The following is a 22509-nucleotide window of genomic DNA, read 5'->3' on the forward strand; positions in this document are numbered from 1 at the left end:
TTTAATAACTGAATATAAAGGATTTCTAGAGGGAATAGGCACTGTGCATCTTTCCACGAACATCAAAATTTTCCAGGTACACTTATATAAAATCACATCCATTACAGTGTATTAAACTGACAATATCTTTTTGACCAACACAGCTGTGTTTTGAAGTGAACTGGAAGACTCGATTAAAGTCATTCATGATGCCTGTGGAGCACAACTAGCTAAAAAAGGATACGATGGTATTAATAAGGCCTTCATGTTGATATTAGAGGCCTAGGCTTTTTTAATTTTTTTTTTATTTGCCTATCATTTCAGGTTCAGAAAAGACCGACTGTATCTTTATAGGTCTCTGAATCCCAATAAGTGAATTACTGTATATTAATTTGCCTTTTGGTTACAGCACATGAATTGCACCTAATTACGCAAGTATGTTAAATGGGATGCAGTACAAGAATAATAAAAGGTGAATAGGCTGATAACATTGCATGTGTTTGCAGTAACAGGTAAAACAAATAACTGATTGCTGCAATACAGTCACAACGTATGGAGAAGATAAAGAGCGATCATATAAGACCACCAAGAAGGTCATACAAGAGGAAGATACCACAGCCTCTCCCTTACTCATACACATTACTATGCGAGATCTTTTCCTGGCCTCCCTCAGTCCTGCGCTTTTACATGATGCCCATTCCTAACCCTCTCTTTGAGCCATATTACAGTATTTTCTTACATCTTACTTCTGTTTACCTGGGAAAAATCACTACTGCAAATCCATCAGGAAATTTTTTTTATATGGGAGACTGTTTTATATTTACTATGCTTTAATCGGTTCCTTGGGGATTCTATATCATTTTGATTATTCTGAGGCTGCATTGTTACAACGTATTGTTATGCCTTGAAACACTTAACCATGAAGTTATACAGTAGTTACATATAAAACACCATATGTTAAAGTTTGTGAGTACTGAATACTTTCATGCATAAAGTTCAAAATCTACATACAAGCAATGCTTTTTAATGAACCTTTGAAAATTCCATCTGTTTTTTACTTTCTTCTACAACGCAGTGTAAATTCTACTGCAACAGTGAACCTGCAAAACTATATGATCAGATTTCTCAGCCTTTGACAAATGAAACAATCCTATTCCTGAAAGTACTGTAAGTAAACTACAGTCTAAAAACCTACCTGTAGCTGTGTTCGACAGGTGCATTTTGACCTCTGCTACGAGCAACAGTGGATGACATTCGTCGATCGTTTCCAGTTACCGTGTTCTTCGTAAGTGGTGGGTGTTCAGGTTCGGAGCACCTGATTTCTGCAAGTTTAGGCAAATGATTAGAACTAATTACTTTAATTATTAACGTGAAAAATACTGTAATGATCATAACCATTTCATTTAACGGTTGCCGTAAAAAATACTGAAACAGGTTACAAAAGATGTAGAAGAGTACGCAAACAGCATTACAGTTTTTGAACCATTTGATTTTCGTTAAACATCAACTTGAAAATCAATTTTCACTAACAATTACATTGTACTTTATTTTTGCTTTTTTAATTGTCAGACAGTTAGCCATCAAATTTAAGTTTCGATGTTCCGTTTCACAACAACAACAACATCCTAAACCTATTCTTCCAAAATTTGCATTTCACTCTAGGGATGTTAAGGAAATTCTGGATAATCTTGATAGCTGGGGTGGAGAAGATCCTGATGGTTTCTTCCCTTGGGTTTTAAAAAAAGTTTCTAGGGTGTTGTCTCCCAAGATTAGCAGATTCTGTAGATTTTTATGTCGACGTAGTATCTTTGCGGACAAACGCAAGCTTAGTGATAGAGTGCCTGTTCCAAAGAGTGGCATATTTGCAGACAGACTGCAGTACTACAGGCCGATCTCTATTCTCCCTGTGCTGTCCAAAGTTGCTGAAAAACTTATTTTTAAGCCACTATATAAGTATGTGGAATCTAAAGGATTGTTAGCTGATAGTCAATATGCATACAGGAAGCACTTGCCTGTGGGGCTCTTTTAGACTTACCATGCCATTTGCAAGGGAACCTTGATAAGGGTTTTGAGTACAGAATAATTCAAATAGATTTTAGTGCTGCTTTCGATTAAGTAAATCACAAGGCACTTATTTATAAACTTCAGAATCTTGGCGCGAGTGGATATGTTTTAGGATTGCTTCAAGATTTCCTTACAGGTAGGCAGCAGCGAGTTGCTGTGGACGGGATCTTTAGTGAGCCAAGACCTACTGTGCCTGGAGTTCCATAGGGTAGCGTTTTGGTCCACTTATTTTTAGTAGATACAAGTGATACGGTTGTTGGCCTGGAAAACAAGTTTGTTCAGTTTGCCGATGATGCAACACTTGTGGTTGTAGTAGTCTCCATTTATGAGAAATGAAGCTGCCCTCAGCCTTAATCGGGACATGGACCGGATCATCTCTTTCAGGTGGATGGAACTTTGCTGAATGAGTCTGAAGCTTTAAATACTCTAGGTGTAACTTTGGATACACCTAACTTTTGAGATACATCTAATGAAAGTTTCAGCAAAAGCAGCACGAAAGTTAGGTATTCGTAAGGCCTCATATGTCTACAACCGTGATAAAATCAATGCAACATGTTTTAGATCACTTGGACTTCCTTTACTCTTTTGGATAGAGTTGTTCGTGGTGGTAGGTTTATTTCCTAACAGTAGCAGTTATGACTTGGACCATCGACGGATGGTCTCTTGTTTGTCACTTTTTTATACGTTGTATTTCTACAGAGATCTTTCACATTCACAGTTGATCCCTGGCCACCATCATCTGTCGAGAGCAACCAGATTTGCTGAACAGCAACATCGATATGCAGTAAATGTGCAACACTGTCGAACTTTTCAGTTTCAGAGGGCCTTTATTCCTCATACCGTTGGGCTGTGGAACAGCCTCCCAGAGGATGTCGTGCAATTGGAACTTCAAAAGTTCGAGCGAAGATAGAATGCATTACTACCCTAATACTATTCTCCTTGCATTTTAATACATTTTTATCTATTTATTAATTTATTTTTTCTTTTTTAATAAGTGAGATCCCTTCTTTCTGTATTTCCCTTTATTTCCTCTTACTTCTTCCTAATGAACATATTTTTAGGAAGCTTGAATTTCAAGTCAATGGTCCCTGTGGGCTTGCTCCATATGAATAATAATATTATTAATAATAATTATAATAAATCAGACCTGATAAACAGTAACTTTATGAAACAAGTATAGAGTATATTTAATATGCTCTCATGTAGAGTACTGTCCAGACGTCAAAAAAAAAAAAAACATTAACCACAATAGATAACGGCAAATCTGAAGAAGCTTTCTTACCTTCACATTTTGGGGTTGTGCCACTCCACAAGCCATCTCTCATGCAGTTTCTCACATGGTCCCCTACAATTCGATAGTTAGCGCTGCAGGCATATCGAAGCTGGCTGTCCAAATATGTCGATTCATTGACGTAAATTACCTCTCCACGGGATAAGGTCGGAACTCGACCACAGTCCACATCTGTAGCGAGAGAATTTGTTGTAAAATGCCTCGGATACTTTCTGCCTACTAGTCAGTTATAGGTATAAAAAGGTTTGCTGCTTCCTTCTACCTTTAGGAATAAATTTGGTTAGAGTGCTCCAAGGTTAAAAACTAGTAAATGTCTACTTTCAAAAAGACTAAATAGAGGTGCATATGAATTTCATGATAATTAATATTATCTTTTACCATAAATAATGTTTAAACAAAAGTGAACAAGTGTTAAACGCAATAATAAACTTACAGGTACAGGTTGGTATTTCTCCTGTCCATTCTCCATCGCGCGTGCAAACCCTAACGTTATCTCCAGTTAAGTAATGGCCATTTTCACAATGGTATTCAATTTCTGCATGCACGTTAAAACTGTAGCCGGTCACAAAACCTCCATGGGGCACCACTGGTTCATTACAGGCTATCACTGTTGAAAGTGGATCATCGATTAAGTTATGAACACTTGTTGAGCTCGATTTCTCCAAGCTCTGTGGGCTATGGACTGTTACATTTTAAATTAAGTTCTTTTTAAGGTATAAGAAGTCAGTCAAGTTTGATAACGAATTCTATGATTTACTCTAGAATAACTTAAAGCAATCAAATAGCGCAAGAACACTATTTGTGATGTAGCTGCTAAAAAAATCATGTTCAAAAGTAATAAAATAAGGTATGATCACTATTTGTGATACAGCAGTTAGAAAAATTAAATTCAAAATGACACATTCCTCTGACAAAAACAATGCACAGTTTCCCACTTACACACACACTCTGGTGAAACGTCGCTCCAGCGCCCGTCCTCCAGACAAGCTCTCTCTTCGGGACCATCCAGCCAGAAGTCATCCCCACACTCATAGATCGCCATCGAGTTCAGGAAGGTGGTGCCATTGACTAATGTCATCTAAAGAATAACATATCACATGAAATCATCCGTCAAAGATACGGTTTAACAGTCACAAAGCAGGTGACATACGTCAGTAAAAGAAGCTTTACAAAAATGTATTAAATTACTTTGTCTAGCAATTATGATTTTTTTTTAATTTTTAGAAAAGGGAATGGTAAATGCAACTGCATACCTTTCCATCTCTGATATCTTCTGGTATTCCACAGTCGATGAATCTGCAGGAAGGAGCTTTCCCAGACCACTGCCCTCCCAAAGCACAGGAGATTGTCTGGGGAATTTGTTAAAAATTACTTTTATTAGCTCTTTTTGTATATCAGTTGGTAAGACTAAATGCCCTGGATAAAGGAAAAAATATTGCAGGTCAGAGGACCAAGAGCCAGTGCTGCAATAAGGTTATTTTAATCCAGAACAAATGAATGGGTACGCAAAAGCGGTAAAACCGGTATGAATAAATTTTTGCATTTTCTTATAGACCTTCAAAGGGTGATTGAGATTTTCAACTTAATTTTCAAAGTGATATCATAAAGCAATGTATTAACAGAATATTGTGCACGCAGTTCTGTATTTAATTAAAAAGTTATTTGGGTCATTTTAGGACAAAATCAAGTGCTATCGTTCAATAAATATCCTCTTCCTCTCTCAAGCAAAACAGATTAAAATTTTCATGTGAAAAGAGTTAGTAATCTTTTTTTTTTTTCTTACAGAAAAGTACGTACTCATTAGCGACTAATTTCTTACAGAAACATGTTGCTTTAAAAAACAGTATGATGGTACAATTACTATTTTATTGGAAATACTGTGGAAGGTAGTGTCTGATAATTTTAGTGATCATGAATACCATAACATTAAAATAACAAAGCCAACCACAATGCATGATTCTGAGGACATCTTACACAGGTGCTAAGGTAACAATGATTTATAAATGACTCCCTGTTTGAAAAACTCCGAACTTCTGATTGCTTATTGATCCCCAATGCACCGTTCTGCCCTTGCAAGGTACTGTTCACCATATAACTGATTAACATTACGTATTAAAAAACATTCACTCGCTTTTTTTTCTCCCCGAAGAGAGCAGTATGTCTTCATACAGAAAATTACGAGGCAAAGGCTAACAACTAGAACTAACCTTGGTTCCCATCATATAGTACCCTGGTTCGCAAGTGAATGTCGCGGTGTCCCCAGCTCTTCGGCCACTCAGCTGGACTTCACCATGAATAGGAGCTTCAATTTCTGGACACCATGAATCTGTAGAAGCATGTATAAGATGAGTTATTTTCGATTTTTAAAGATGCAGTTATCGGAAAAAATGTCGAATATCGTGGAGCATTTTCAAGTTCCACTCAAATGCCATGAGAAACACTTTCTGAAACCTGATAGATATATTAAGCTTTCCGATTCTGTGGGTTTAAAATCTGTGAAACAAACAAACTCACAAGCAAGTAACGAAAACAAACATATAAAGTGTAACTTACAGAGACACTCTGGTGCTTCAGGAGACCAGTTGCCATCGTCGCTACAAACAGAAGTGCTTTCGCCGACGATGGTGTAATTCGTGGTGCATTCATAAACGGCTTTGGCTCCATGGTTCGTCCGCCCATCAACCAACACGAGGGATCCATGTTCAATTTCTTTGGGCTGTCCGCATTCCACATCTACATAAAAGATAAAAAATAATGAATATTCATCAACACGATCGAATACATAAGGTTCCAGATACCTAAGTAGTCGCAGTAAGAAGAAAAATGTTGGTTAGTAATGACTGAACTATATTCAAATGTTGGTTCATCAAGGCACTTTTTATAATATGCTTTCATATCCGCAATATATAATACTGTTAGTTTACACAATGAAGCTAATACAGTAACACTTCACTAAAGATTACATTTCCGAGAGACAAACGGAAAATAAGGTATTTTCCAAACAGAAGTTTTCGTATGTAACTTCAACTGAAATTAAAATATTATGATGTCCAGTACTTATTTTGCTATGCAAAAAAAACTCTTCCCGTTCACAAATCAGCATAGTTTACTGGCTAGGTATTATTAAGATATTCTTAACGTGTTCATTACGTCATGAGACTTATCTAAAAATAAGCTGCTTTACAGAAACGTTAATTTTTTCATCACGTAGAAATTTATCCCCATTATTTTAAGAAAAATATTTTAAGAAAAATAACAAGTATAACCAACAAACAAAGGGTCAGGGTAAATTGTAAATTGCTCTGATGATACTTACATTTGCAAGTGGGAGCAGAACCACTCCAGAAACCAGTATCTAGGCAGGTTCTGGTGGCATCCCCAACAATTTTATTGCCTACAGGACACTGGTAAGTGACTGTAGAGCCTCTGCCTGTGTCAGCGGTGCCTACTGTTGTATTCTCGTTGCGATCTGGAGAACCACAACTGGCTGGTTCTGCAAAATGATAGGTTGCTGAGGAGCGCAGGTTGGATATGGCTTTCAAGGGAAACTGCCCTAATTTGTAAATACATTGTTTTAAAGTCTGTCTCGTTACTTAGCCCCTTGAATGGAAAGGAAAATCTCCTCCATTTTGCTATATTAGGTCGGTAACTCAAAAAACTGGGAAGAAGAATGAATAGGATCAAGTTAGTAACCGAGCCTGCGATTCAAAGAAAACACAAATATACCTGTAAAAGACAAAAGCAATGAAACCATTCTACCATTTCTTGCTGAGAAAAACAAAAGAGGATCAAGTGCAAATGATACATGTACAAATACAGTATTGTAAGTGGTAAAAACGAAGAAAATCAAAATGATGACGAGAAGAAAGATGAGAAAATAATGGAATCAAGGCGACTTACGAAACTGACAAATCCAGTGGAGGTAATTGAGTTCACATCCGACGTCGTTCCATTTCCATTCTCTTCCACCGTCGAAAACGGCACAGTTCTGTTTGCCGTTGTAATTATTGGGCTGGTCCCTGCCCCAGGTGGGGCTTTCGATGACCTCACCTGGAAAGAAAAGAACAGAATTACCTATTATCTCTTCCTATGACCTCATTTCAGAAAGCACAGTAAAAACTAGATGAGATTCAATCACTCCGGATGGACAAGGTCGGGTAAATCACGTCCAACTATGATAGTTTCCTCAAGCCTTATTTAACTAATTCCTTAATATATATATATATATATATATATATATATATATATATATATATATATATATATATATATATGTATATGTATATATATATATATATATATATATATATATATATATATATATATATATATATATATATATATATATATATATATAAAATGAAATTTTTATCACACCGTGATTTATATACATTCATGAAGCAACAAATGTTGCTTAATATCCAATTCACGCTACTTCGGGAATATCCCCGATGGGGAATTATCACCGAGGGGAATTTTTAAAGTGATAAATGGATCGGCGCTGCCGGGTCTCGATCCCTAAACACGGTACCTTTCAGCGGCTCCAGTCGACGGTCAAACCAATGAGCCACAGAGAGAGGTATAAGTTAATGCCGAATCTGTCGTACTTATTTGCCCGTCGAGTTATATATATATATATATATATATATATATATATATATATATATATATATATATATATATATATATATATATATATATATATATATATATATATATATATATATATATAGTTACTAAGAATTAGCTCTTGCTTCATAGATTGAAAAAGGGAGAGCTGAAAGTGATGGGAGCTAGTAAACGAAAAACTGTGAATCAAAGTTTTGTAGCGAATAATTTTTATCAGCCTCTAGAATTATACATAATAAAGCATTCTTTGTTGATCTGACAGACCAGCAAAAGTAAACTTAATTCTTTCTGAACACAATTATAAGACGTATACGGAAAATAGCTTTGATGATACACGCGGTGCTGAATTTTTTTACACCAGAGAGAAACAATCTAATTACGAAGCTACGTCACCCATAAGGTTAGTCAACGAGGTTTCTTGAAATTAATTCACGAGGACAGTTCCCGTTGCAGCGTCATGCTTGGGGAAATATTTTCTCATTGTTCGAACAACCAGTTTATACGCGTGTTCAATTTTTATTTATGTTCTCCTTAATAAGGCGATTAATGGTTTCCAGCGATTTAAATATACTAAAATGTTGAACATTTACACTATATGAGAAATTACATACCATGGAAACTGGCACTCGTTTACTAATTAGTTTTAGTCATTCCTTGAGGAAAAGTCTTGTCTACTGAACTGGCATGAAGTGAAAGCTGCCTACTTACACATACACACACAACCTCAGTTCTCACCGTCAATCCACTTCCAAGTACGAGAGATGAAAGATGGTTCCTTTTGGGCTCCAATCCAAAAAAGGTTCGTCTTCATCTTATCCTTGACACGATCCAGTTCGGACGCCAGGAATGAGTGGGTAATTTTGCCGACGCCATGAACGAGGTCCCCTCCTTCTCCTTGGCAATGCTCTCGTCCGCGTTCGAATGTACCGCCTTCAGTGATCTGAAGAGATATGATGAGTCATTCACTCGAGTCAAAACAACGCAGAGATTTAAGTGGTGCTCTGAAATCATGAGCCCGTGCTTGGCATAAGGGCAGCTTGATGTAACAACGAAACAAAACGAAGTATTAAAAAACTTGGGATCATCAACTGACTCACTACTGCCTATCAGACTCACCTGTAACTCATAGCACGTTTGATTGAAAATTCCTAATTTGGAAAGTTCAACCTTGGAACTACACCGCTCTTTTGAGAATTCTGCAAAAAAGATGGAATGATCATTAGTAATTCAAGAAATGGTTGTGCAGTGTGTATTTTTATTTACCTTTAAACTTGGAACTGGACTTCTAAGTATTTCAAGATAATTCCAGTGTTGATCTTAAAAATGCTTTCTCGTTCGAAGTAGTCATATTCTGGGATTTGTACTGTGCCATACTGAGTTTCTTTTACCACACAGACGTACAATATTCGCGGAAAGGAACAATTGATAATATACTTAGCACTAATATTACAAAAGGGACGAAACAGGAACTGTACGACAAAACAAAATAATAAAATAGTAAAAAGATGAGTGCGATAGTTACCATGCAGCCTCAATGCAGCCACAAAGTAGAGAATGAAGGGAATAATCAAGTTATAATTAACTCATCTCGACAATTTGCATAATTCACTTTAACTCTTTTGAATTAGTGTGATATAACTGTATCCTCATTTTTTCAAGACCTTGAGATTACCCCTGGTTTTTGTAGGAATCTCCAGGGTAACACCCATCAGTCAAACTTGGACTCATGAGTTTGCCAGCAAAGCCCAAGAAGAAACCTGTTTTTTTAAGAATAGCGGCCTCCAGGTTCCCCTGGGAAGCACCTGAAGATGAGGTCCTCCTCCGAACCAGTGACCCTTAACTCCATTCAGAATCTCTGGAGGAGGACCTATGATAAAGACTTTATTTGGTCTAATATTTCAAGGGACACAACACGGCTCCTATTTGGAGTTTGTTTCACAAATCTTATCATTTCTTTTCACTGATAGTTGCTAAAATTTTGTTATGGGTTTTTAATTACAGAAAGTACCGTACATTTTATTCTTCGTAAATTGCATAATGTAATGTTCGAGTTACATTTCTTTACGCCTTAGATTTTCAAGATTTATTTCTCCTTGCCATCTTGTTAGAATTTAGAGGGCTACGCCCATGAAGAGAGAGAGAGAGAGATGGTTATGACTAAGAGAACGTACATCTGGATATCCTTGATCAGAATCAGAATGTAAAAATGATGCACAATGCACATCATAATGAGCGAGTTGAAAGCCAAGGAATCGCTTCCTTAAGTTAAGTACCAAAAACAGAAAAAATGAAGTAAGTAGTAAGTCTGAATAATCTTTTCGCACTTTTGGCCAAAAACACATGTAACAGTATATTCAAAGAGGATGATCAGATTTTTGCAATTTCACCAATTCAAAATATGCAAAAGAGCTTGATATGTCAAAATGGCACATATATTTGTTTATGTTCTAGTGACTTCGGCACCATCCTACCGTACTTGACATTTATACTAGGGGGACAGATGGGTGGGCGACGAATGGGGATTTTAGGAACTAGGTCAGTATATAACAGAAAAATGGCCTTCCTTTGCGACGTGACAAACTGCATACATCAAGTTCTATCATTTTTGTGCCAGATCTGCAAAACCAAAACATTTTACAAAATACGAGTACATACTCCATTCTTAACATTTCAACAAACCTGTGTACAAGGTAGACATCGCTTACGTTTAGAGAAATCACACGGCATGTAAGCTTATTCAGAACAAAACCTGACATGCATATTGAAAATGCAACAGGAGAAGACCAGTCTGAAGCAGTTGCCTTGGTCAGGGTGTGGTTGCCGTAAGCCTTTGCAATGTCATAGGCCAAACACGAGGTCTTGCTCTGCATTACTGAAGGGCCTGCAGACCAGTAACTTAAAGATTTTGCAATTCTGGGGTTACGGAGCCATGACAGGCTTAAGCCAAAAGACTAACACTGCATTTTAATGATGGTCAACATGCCATAGGAGAAGTTTATAAGGGTCTTACTGGAATGTAACGTTAACTCTATGTTTTCGGATGTTATATAAAAAAGACTTGGGAAAAGAACAAGATATTAACCCCGTTTGCTAATAGCATTACTATTTGTTTTGATTAAGATGTAGTTCTTGTCCGAAATACAACCTTGTACAGAACCTTCACAATTTGGTAAATTTTAAGACTGAAAGGCAGCATGTAGCATTCTTTTAGCAGGATCAGATGCATAATCTCATACGGCAAAAGATAAAATTACACATAGCAGTCGAGCATCTGTTGTTATATATAAGATAAACAATGCCAATAGTATCACTGCATATCCTGGGTGATCCTCTTTACAAACCAAAACGGATATAATAAAGATAAAATAACTTTTCACTTGAGATATATATATATATATATATATATATATATATATATATATATATATATATATATATATATATCATATAATGTAGATGTGTGTGCGTGTTATTGCAACTATTGTGTGCATATAACCTAAAGCATCTTATATGTGAACTGAAACCTACTTGAAGGCTGAAATGTACTGTTAATAATGATGATAATCAACATAATTACTCATCTGTGGAAACATGTCACCCAATTCGAATCATTATTGTTGTTTAATTAACAGCTATCATTTTACTAAGAATTCCCTTTACGGCCAACAGACTCCAAGGTTCCTGTCCGGGGTAATCCCCCTTCTTCAGTATTCTTCCCTTACATACCTTGTGTCGAGAACACTTCGACTTCACAGAGGGACATGGACCCTTCGACACCAACCATCTGGACGAAGACGTACCGACCTTTCATCGCTCGAGCACATGACAGTTCCTTTGTCGCTCCTTCCTCTGCAAAAGAAGCAAGGCAGTGTTAATAAATTAATGGTCTACAGCAGTCCCAGATCTCTTGAAAGATCCATTATCAATATAATTACCATATTCCCTATAACTATATGCTTTTGTTACAATTATCGCCGATGCCACATATACGTCTGTAGCATATGTCATTTAAGTCAGAGTTGAGAAATGACATACCCAGGACCTTTACAATTGTTAAAAGACTTAATACATAATGGATAAAAATCTTTTACATTTTTTACTTAACCTCAACATCGCCAGCTAAAATGCAAACACACACATACACACACTCTTACTCTTCCCCAAATTTAAACACAAACCCTTTATTTTGCCCAATGGCGGTCACGATATATAACTTTGCACGTATTTCGTATTTTTTCTCTTTACTGTCATAGGAAATAATGAGCTAGACACTTGTTTCCCAAAAATAAGAAATGACATACCTTGGAACTCAAGTTTTATGAAGGATATGACCATCAAAGGGAACCAAAACCCACTAAATCTACTGTAGATATAAAGCAATCTCAGCCACACCACAGTCAAATACCGATATAAAACTCATCGTTCCTGATAGAGAGCCTGCGAACAATTGTGACAAGGATATTTCGACTCTGTTGATCTCAAAACTACCCAAGTTTACTGGTTGATATTGTCACTGACATCATGCAGGGAACTGCTTTAAAACAATGGCCTAAGAACCACTACATCACTTAAATCCCCCAAGGTTAAAGCATATTCGCCGTACCGAAATCCAGCGCCCATAAACACAGGAACTTCAAAGTTTGTGAAGAGCTTTATCATCGCCAGAGCCAAATTCTATGATTTTCCCTGCAATAATGCTTCTAGTGCTGCGCTAAGACAACAAGCCATTAATAATTCATTTCGAGTGATAACATGAGAAACGCGTAACCTTCGTATTTTGTGAGGAGACTTATCACCCTAAGAGCCGATGAGCAATTTCGAATTCCGGGACATCAAGACTTGCACGGAAATTTGATTATCTTTATGTTTTGATCGTGGGTAACTTTGTATGTTAAATTGGTTTCATAAAACACCTGTTAAACAAATAATTTCGTCGACAGCTTTACCTCAATTCATATTTTCCCCTTCCATCCAATTTTCAAATGGCGAAATTTCTTGGTAATATGTTCATTTAAACCATTCCATTTTATCAACACCATTGTTTCGCAAAGCGAAAAAACTGAGTACTACCCTTGATAGTTTTACTTGGAACTCCGTTTATAATAGGCAATAAAGTAAACGCAAATGAAACGAGGAAAAAAGGAGGGAATTGCGAACGAATATGAGAAATGACCTTTTCCGCACATTCTTCCCTGAATGAAACAACAATGCGTCTTCCGTGGCGATTTCAAATAAGGCATTATCATCACAATAATGGGATTCTTTCCATCTCTGTTGATTGTTACAGAGGAGGTCACTCTCAGGCCGTAATTGCAAATGCTAAGACAGAAATATTATTTTTCTTGAGAGAAAACGTCATTGAATTAGTGGTAACAACAATAGATGCGGTAGTTCTAGCCGTGAGTCATCAACCAGGTTGCAAATAGGATAGTTTCACATCATCTGGATAGTGACACGAGCAAAATCCCAAAAGGCATGTTTTATGATTCTGATAATGAAAATGGAAGCACAGTTTGAAAAATTGTGACAACAATCTAATCTCTCCCTCTCTCCCAAGGTCTCCCATTAATTCAAATTTAATGGCCATGCGATGAAGAATCGCAAATTCACAAAAAATCGCATATTTGGTAAGGCATGCATAAATCGCGCGCGCACGACTATACAAGAGATACACCGTATTATTCAGAATACGTAAAACATGATGGGAAATAGTGAGTTTTCTTAAATCAGTTTTTCTTCATCTTCAGTCTCAATATTTTTGTGAATCCTTTCTTGTATAGTGCCCATAAAGGGTATTAGCCTTCCCATTCTCAACTATTCTTCTAGGATGAGGTTGCCCGCTCTCTGCCTTGCTCAACTTTAGGTGCGACATACAAAGTCGGCTATCTACCATGAACTAAATATTCTGCTTAGGTCAACAAATATAATGGCTGCAAAGAACAATCTTAGGACAAACACACACACACACACACACACACACACACACACACACACACACACACACACACATATATATATATATATATATATATATATATATATATATATATATATATATATATATATATATATGTATTTATATGTACACACATATGTACACACATATACACATATATATATATATATATATATATATATATATATATATATATATATATATATATATATATATATATATATATATATATATATATATATATATATATATATATATATATATATAGTTATATAATAAATATATATATATATAGTTACCAATAAATCCAGCGGGAAGACCTAAAATAAACCCGGTTAGTATTTCTAGGCACGGAAATTCAAGAAAACATTCCGGAAGTAACAATGCTAATAATCGGCAAGAAGAAGAATCTAATCATAAACTCGAGCAGACTCACAGACTGCCTTGTCTGCCACCCTGGCATTTGCAGTCAAGGACAGAACAAACAGATAATAACCGGACGGCTTCCGATGCTCCGTCTATTGTCCTTAGCTTAAAAAAAAAAAAAATTACCAACTAAAATTTTTTTTTTTTAGCTAATTCTTTGCCCTAAGGACCATTATATTCTGCATTCTTTATTGGACACTATGTTAGTAAACCCTAATACAAATACGAATTCACCGATACAACGGATCGCCCACAGCAGCATAAGTTAAGTATACCTTAGTTTTACCAGACCACTGAGCTGATAAACATCTCTCCTAGGGCTGGCCCGAAGGATTAGACTTATTTTACGTGGCTAAGAACCAACTGGTTACTTAGCAACGGGATCTACAGCTTATTGTGCAATCCGAACCACATTATAACGAGAAATGAATTTCTATCACCAGAGATAAATTCCTCTAACTCTTCATTAGCCGGCCGGAGAGTCGAACTCGGGGGCCACAACTCTACCGACTCGACCAACGAAGAGCTGAAAAGCAACTGGTAAGAAGACCTTGTTGTAAATCTTTTTAAAGTGAGATCGCTTTCAGTGTGATGTAATGGATTGCCGTTTAGGATTTTATTAACTAGAACAGTTCCCACGTTTACACAAAAATAAAAAAAGTTACGCAACATTATCAAGAATCTCTCAGAGATTGTGAGTGACGTCAGTTTCCTAGTTCCTAGTAAGTTAGTTTTGTTTATCAACACAATTAGTGCTAAATAAACATTTCAGAGCCACAGAAAACCCTGCTTTAGATAGTATATGGCAAATATTTGTTTAACTAAATACGAATATCAAAACCATACACATCATTGCAGTTACTGAATAGCTCTAGTAGCTTCTCTGACAAGTGCTCTTCAAAACATGAAAGAAAAATTGGAAGATACACCGGATGTCGCCCAAGATCAAACTGTAGTTAGGCTTACTGTTAAATATCACTTCCGTCTAAAAAAAAGACAAAACAAAAAACTTGCTGGTACATGTCCGAAAATCATTCTCCTAAGGACTGGTCTCCGAAACCTTCAACGGTTGCTGTCAAAGAACATTCCAACTTTGTATCCATCGGCTGCAGGAAGCTCTCAAGGTGACCAAGTTTTCTGTCTACAGCGGATACTCTGGAGCGGTAACCGCCTCTGGGTTCTAATACAGCAATGGCAAGTGGGAGGGTGGATGAGTGAGTGAGTGGGATGAAGACAGAACCTTTTGATAAACAGATTCACGGCTCGCATGGAAGACTAGAGTCTGTAGTATAATGGATTTCTATTCGAAACATGTTAGGTAACGCTGGTCTACATTTTATACAGTCTATTTACGAAAATATTGCGAATGTGTTGCCTTTACTGCTTTACAGCTAAAAATCAAATCTTAGCAGCTTTAATGTATTGTCAGATTCCAGAGTATGTTTCCATTTTCTTATCTATGATGCATTCAACAAAATAAAGTAAATTTTTTATTAGCTTTTTAGGTGCTAGGTACAACGTCCTTTAAGTGTTAGATTATCAATGATCTCAAAGAAGGGAGCCTGTTTATTAATTTATTTATTTTTAGGGTTCTGAGCTCGAAAATCACTCAAATTAGCAGATTAAAAAAAACACCCAACACAATTAAAGAGCGAATCAATAATAGCAATATAAACTGAACTATTAAGATTAACTAATTCCAATATACATAATAGTCATATAGAATATGCAGAAACATTAAAACTGCTTGAAGAAATTGCGAATACGGGAACATGAAATGCAAATTACTATAGAGGGTAATTCCAGGAAGTGATGAGCAAGGGATACAGATCAGTAGGCACGAAAGGGACAGGAAGACAGGTGCAAAAGAGACAGGAAACGAGAACCCCTCGCTGGACGGAAACAGCTGCGAGCTTTGAACTTCAAAGGGAAAGCAGTCAGTCATCACATAGCAACAGAAGATATTAGGTTGTACCGTCTTGTCCTACAAAACAATATTACAACAAAATAAAAAAGAATAAAAAAGTAAAGAGACACCAGTCAAAGGTCTCTGGGACCACTACCTGCAGGACTGCCGAGTCCCTGATCCTTCTTAACCTTCTGGGAACGTGGTTATCACTATCCCAGCTGTAATTACTTTAATGGGCTGATGTCATAGACGTTCAGAGACGCATGTAGGTTACTAAGGGAGATACTGTACGCAGTGGTCTTGCGAACGGCAAGACATTTCCAACATTTTTCTTCGTCTGTGTTTCATTAGTGTGTCAATAATTTTAGATTAATGATTTATCAAAGGAGACTGTTACAGGAACACTATCATGCCATGCACGTACTGGCCGATATGTGGCTTAGAGAAAGGAAGAGGGATAGGTAAAGAAGAAAGGGAGATTCATGAATGATCCACGAAAATGTTTTCGTTAGCCATTAACCTTTAGTTCAGTTTAACCATATTTTCATCTTACCAATAATAATTTCAATGATCATAATTCACCCCAACTTTTATTCTGGTACTCCTTTATCTTAAAGATTGTGATCATCTGTTGGTGCCGTTGTTTCGCACACTAAGATACACGTTTGAAAAATTCTTTGTCAACAAGTCCTCTAATAAAAAAATTATCATTAAATTTTCCCCCTGCACGTGAGCCTACATCCGTCTTGCAACTCGAATCCTTGAATACCCGATATAAAGAAGAGCAATCATGAACAAGTGAAAAATGTATGAATTAGAAACGGAATGGGAAAATCGAAATATTGAAGTGCTGGGAAATGCAGATGTGATGATTTTTTCGAAAATATTTTCGAAAAAGAAAGTTAATGATAAATGTCTGTATAAATGATTTCCATAGAAAGAGAACAGTATTCAAAATGATGCAGCAGGAGTGGGCGTTATTCACCAACAGATGCATTGGTTAAATGTAATTCCGAGACCTAGAACGAGTTAAATAAAAAAAAATAAAAACTTGATTCATTTAAAGAGAACATCAGTATGTAAGGCGAAGTGAAGAAACTGTAACTCGGTATGTGAATCATACCTGGGCGGTGGGGGAGAGAATGAGTGCACAAACTTAGGTCAAATCAGGTGAAGAAACTGGATGGTATTGGGGAAGGAACGGAGAGTGCAGTAGTCTGTACAACGGTATTGTGAGGCTTGATACAAGAATGAAAAGAAGCGCTACGGATGAGTCTTCTATGCGAATTTGAGAAATTAGACATTTAGGAATGATTCTTTAAGCCCACAAGCCACCATTAAACTATTCGATCAAAGAATAGGGGAGTGAACGATGTCTTGTTTTATCAAACACGTAGACCAGTGTGTGTAGATGTCCGACAAAGATATAGTTAACAAACAACATTGACTGCGAGGTATTAATGCCATGTGGCTACGAAATCATTTACAACACTCAAACACAACTGCTTTATTTAACTAGACTAGAGAAAGCGTCTAATGAACGACTCATTTTGGTTATGAATATTATTCCTTCATCATCGTTCATTTGTCATATCTTATTCGCCATCCAACTTCATCTTAATAAAAATAAATATATCACTTCAGAACAAGAGCTCTTGGGCAAACACTTGCATGAAGAGAAAGCTGGAGAAAACGACAGCCCATGTTTGCAATTCGTCTCTAGTGCCTTTTCTCATCCAAAGCTAAGTTCAGACCTACGACTCAACACTAAAGCGATCTATAGCTGTTGAATCAGATATAATTATGCACTCCCCTTACCTATGAGGAAAGTGTAGATTTGGAAAATCGATGCAACGCATGCTTTGTGGGAAAGTTATAAAAGCAATTAACCTACGTAAAAGACACCAATATAACAACTTTATGAAAGTAAAAATATCACAACAATCATTTTCTGTATAAATATTAGAAGTTTCTTTTTTAATCAGATGAGAGAATCCAGGTAACTGCCGCGTTTCAAGAGGAATGTGTCATTGATAATAATAGCGTTATTTTTATTATTATCAGCATGTCGTTGCTGTAACTAGGAAGGAGACCCTCTCTTATACGTTACATTAAAAAGAATGGTTGCATCAGCATATTTCAATTTGTAATAAAGCTTCTCTATTCTTCTAGCAATTCCTTATTTTGTGGGGAAGGTCAAATGGTAACTGTCCGATATTCAAGTCAAGTCATGAAGGTGTAAGGACACTTTCGGGGAAGTTTCCATTTCACTAATGAAAATGTTGAAGTACAGTAATTCTACAAGCACAAGACATTGAAATTTTGCCGGTAATGACTATGTGACATTTCTGCTACAGAAAACGAAATCGTCAGAAGAATACTGAAGATTACTTCAAATTGAATACCGTTAATGCAGCCATTATTTTTGGGGAGACATGTATTGTTATTATTATCACTCTTACTGCTCAGAAAAGATGAACATCGCTCAACCACTTTCTACTCTAGCTGCTTTCGAGGAAAGTGAAACCATAAATTTTATTTGCAAAATCCATGAGTCGCATTCCGAAGCATTCACCTACCATTAATTCGCTAGTTTTACCAAACAGACAACTAATAAGAAAAGCGCATTATTATATCACCAAAAAAAGGAACACAAAACAAAAGAGCCACCGTGAGTTCAGGGTCATAAAAAAGAAAAAACAGGAAGGGGAGGGGAGTAAGTAGTTTTGCAAACTGTTCAGTAATATCTTTTGTTCCTTCACATTACGTTCTTCTTCGATTGCACAACAATTCTTCGTGTTACAACAAATCAGGTAATTCTGTAACAAAAATTGAAAGAAACAGGTCCCCGTCCTTGCAAATGAAAGATACTGCGACCGCTGTAGCGCAATCAGTGAAATCGTCATCTGCTTGAGATGGATGGGCCTTGGCCAATGAGAGGCTGGAAAATGAATGACGTCATCGTTAAATGACGGGCCGAGTCAGCAGCTGCCCAAGAACAAGAATGACGGGCCGAGCCGAGGTTGAAATCACCACAGGCCCGGCGCTAAAACAACTTTCACTGACGGAATCATGTGATGCAGACCGGTAAACCGTTCTGGGACTGTACTGCACAAAGGTTGTCACACCCACAGAACTACCTGATAGGTCCAGTGATGTAAGCCAAACACGAGAAGTTGACCACACGCAACAGATGCAGCGACGAAATTCACACGACATGTGCTATGGGCATTGCGGCATCTCTTGAGATGGTCTTAAGATTCTACTTGCTTTACACTCATGAAATACTCTTCTTTGCAATTATCTCAAGGGATCTGAGTTGATTTAAACGTAATCAGGAAAAGGTCAACTGTGATTTGGCATTACAATAACTACCCCCCTGAAAAAGACGGAAACTGGGAGATACTGCAACGTCATGTGAAACGGCCATAACCCACAGGATGCCCGTACACCACTTTCCATTTCAAGGCCCTTGACCTCTGCCTTTGGAAACTGCAGAAGATGGCGCGCTCTCTCTCTCTCTCTCTCTCTCTCTCTCTCTCTCTCATAAAGTTCCCAACGTAGCTGAAGACGAGTGAAAAAAATGAACCATCAGTTTTACACGAAAACTTCGGCTCTCATCAGATTTTATCGGAGGAAAAGTAGGTTCTTTGTTAAACAGAACAGATGAGATAAAGGATTTATTCACAAAACTGTTACCGGAAAATTCCCAATATCGTGTCCCCGTCTCCAAGCTATTACACTGCCCACTACAGTCATTATTCTATACTTCTGAAGCATCTGCGTATAAAGAAATGTAAACAAAATTGTGCTTTTACTGACAGAAACCCCCTCATTATCACTTTTTTCCTCATCCCAATAAATGAAAGAAAAAACTTGTCAAAATTAGCAACACAAGGATTATCCAACTTCACATCAAAACATTATCAATTTCCAATTAAAATGTTTTTTAATGAAAGAAACAGAAGACCCAATCCGACAGTCTTCCGAGAGTTTTCCCGCAAGCTAAACATTAACTAAGGAGCGAAGGTCCCTTGAGGCAACTTCAAACCTGACATGAATAATCTCGGGGCCAACGGTGCTTGTGACCTCAGAGCAAGTTTTTAAATCTCGGGGTCTACCCATGATTTTCATCACAAAGGACTGTTGGATTTACCTGTCAAACGGGATTTCGTGATGGGAATGATGCAGGATTTGCAATTAAAATCAAAGGAAAGAAATATCATACATGCAAGCAGTTTGTTCACAGTAAAAACATCTAGGCATCCACTCCATCTGCATAAACATGAACACAATAAATATATATATATATATATATATATATATATATATATATATATATATATATATATATATATATATATATATATATATATATATATATATATATATATATATATATATTAAGAAATCACTAAAGTAGGCTGAGGCCACTGGGAAAGTTAAAAATGAAACGACGGAGTGCCAAATACTTTCGTATATTTTAACACGTGCCCCGAAGATGTGTTAAAATACACGAAAGTACTTGGCACTCTGCCGTTTCATTTTGAACTTTCCCAGTGGCTTCAGCTAATATATATATATGTGTGTGTGTGTGTGTGTGTGTGTGTTTTGAACTTATATATGGATACATCTTAGTATTTTTGATGGAACCAAGAAAGAATTATCGAGAGGCGGCAAATACCTTCTCTCTTCCACTTGGCAGAAAGGGGAACTTATTTCACGACATGAATCAGCAACATATGAGCCACGACGCTGATATTAATTTCGTATGAATAAAATGAGCCAATGTAAAAAAAATCTCGAATTCGGCAAAATTTATTCGTTCTATATTCAAGCCAAAAGCTTACCTGTCATTTTTTCCAATACAACAGCTTAATGACAACCTCTGACTGCTGCTTTTTTTTTTTTTAAGGTGGAAAGTCTTAATACACATACATTCTAGGCCCCGGGCTCTGTGTGTCATCTTTATCCGGAAGACAAAAGCAGCAATTCAAGATACAATGGAGACGGTTTCCTTACATTGCATTGTGCTCGTAACTTCCACTGCAGGCCACTTGGAGCAAACAATACGAGGGAGAGGTGCATCACGCCCTCTCTGCAGAGGCCTCATAATATAACGAAGTTCTTAATTACTACATGAGGTTATTGGTGAGATTATCATCTTACCTTGAAGTAAATCAAAGGTTCGCCATTCATGTTGTTGAGAAATGTCTTTGAAAATCAAATATCAAATAACATTTTTCTTCTATTTGAAATACTTCTCAATTTTCTTAATAAAAAAAATTGCATATTACTAGTCACGAATGCCCGTCTACGTATTGCCTGGTGTAAACGAAATAGAATATTGAAAAGTGGACATAAATTACTCAAATGAAAATAAAATAAAGAATAAAACAGAATGACAGCGAAATATTTGGATATCAGTTAAAAACCATTGTTCAACACATCTGAAAGATAACTTGATTCTCTGTCTCAGTTAGAAAACAAAGATAATAAACAACTCGTTAACAATTCAATAAAAAAGACGAAAGCTTACTTCAAGGAGGACAACTTTCCTGAATAAAAAAAGAATGGCATTCTTCATTGCAAGATTACAATTCGACAGTAAATGAAAGTAGTTGCTAACAGAACACGAAAGGAATTGTGATGTCCATGATCACTATCAGCAACTGTGTCATGTATGGTTTTTTAGGATAATGATGGGTGGTACAGTGTGATTTGTAGCTTTAGCGCAGTTCCCTCCTTCAGGTTTTCTTCTTCCTTTTTATGTTATGATGGCGTAAAATGGACCGACCGCTTTCCGAAGATGACACACCTCACTGACGTTGCTAAAAGCACGTTACATAAACGGTCATAACGATGCTGCTACTACTGCTATTACTATTACTGTGGCTCGGACGAGCATTACTACATATGGTGCGCTTGCAAGTTATGTCCTTGTACCAAACACACCCGTTTTCACCAACGCAACAGCCGCCCCCTTCCCTCTCTCTCTCTCTCTCTCTCTCTCTCTCTGCACATAGTTCCTCGTTGGGTGAGTCGGTAGAGTTGTGGGCTAGCACTCGCTAGGCCCGAGTTCGAGTCTCCGGCCGGCTAATGAAGGATTAGAGGAATTTATTTCTGGTGACTGAAATTCATTTCTCGCTATAATGTGGTTCGGATTCCACAGTAAGCTGTACGTCCCGTTGACAAGTAACCAATTGGTTCTTAGCCACGTTAAATCCTTCGGGCCAACCCTAGGAGAGCTGTTAA

The 22509-nt window shown here is 36.9% G+C and overlaps 1 protein-coding gene across 1 annotated transcript in view; it reads right to left on the bottom strand.

Annotated features, from left to right (window-relative positions):
• The window catches only part of fw (furrowed), a 158853-nt gene that overhangs the window by 13240 nt on the left and 123104 nt on the right, over positions 1–22509 (bottom strand). The window contains exons 6-17 of the mRNA XM_067098672.1: positions 11690–11812; positions 9080–9159; positions 8699–8903; positions 7235–7384; positions 6651–6827; positions 5888–6067; positions 5542–5660; positions 4588–4683; positions 4274–4412; positions 3768–3941; positions 3326–3505; positions 1175–1301 (exon numbers count right to left, since the gene is read on the bottom strand). Coding sequence (XP_066954773.1) covers positions 1175–1301; positions 3326–3505; positions 3768–3941; positions 4274–4412; positions 4588–4683; positions 5542–5660; positions 5888–6067; positions 6651–6827; positions 7235–7384; positions 8699–8903; positions 9080–9159; positions 11690–11812 — 1750 coding nt within the window. The remainder of the gene's footprint in view (positions 1–1174; positions 1302–3325; positions 3506–3767; positions 3942–4273; positions 4413–4587; positions 4684–5541; positions 5661–5887; positions 6068–6650; positions 6828–7234; positions 7385–8698; positions 8904–9079; positions 9160–11689; positions 11813–22509) is intronic.

Source organism: Macrobrachium rosenbergii, chromosome 4, assembly GCF_040412425.1.
Source record: "Macrobrachium rosenbergii isolate ZJJX-2024 chromosome 4, ASM4041242v1, whole genome shotgun sequence".
NCBI classification, from domain to species: Eukaryota; Metazoa; Arthropoda; class Malacostraca; order Decapoda; family Palaemonidae; genus Macrobrachium; species Macrobrachium rosenbergii.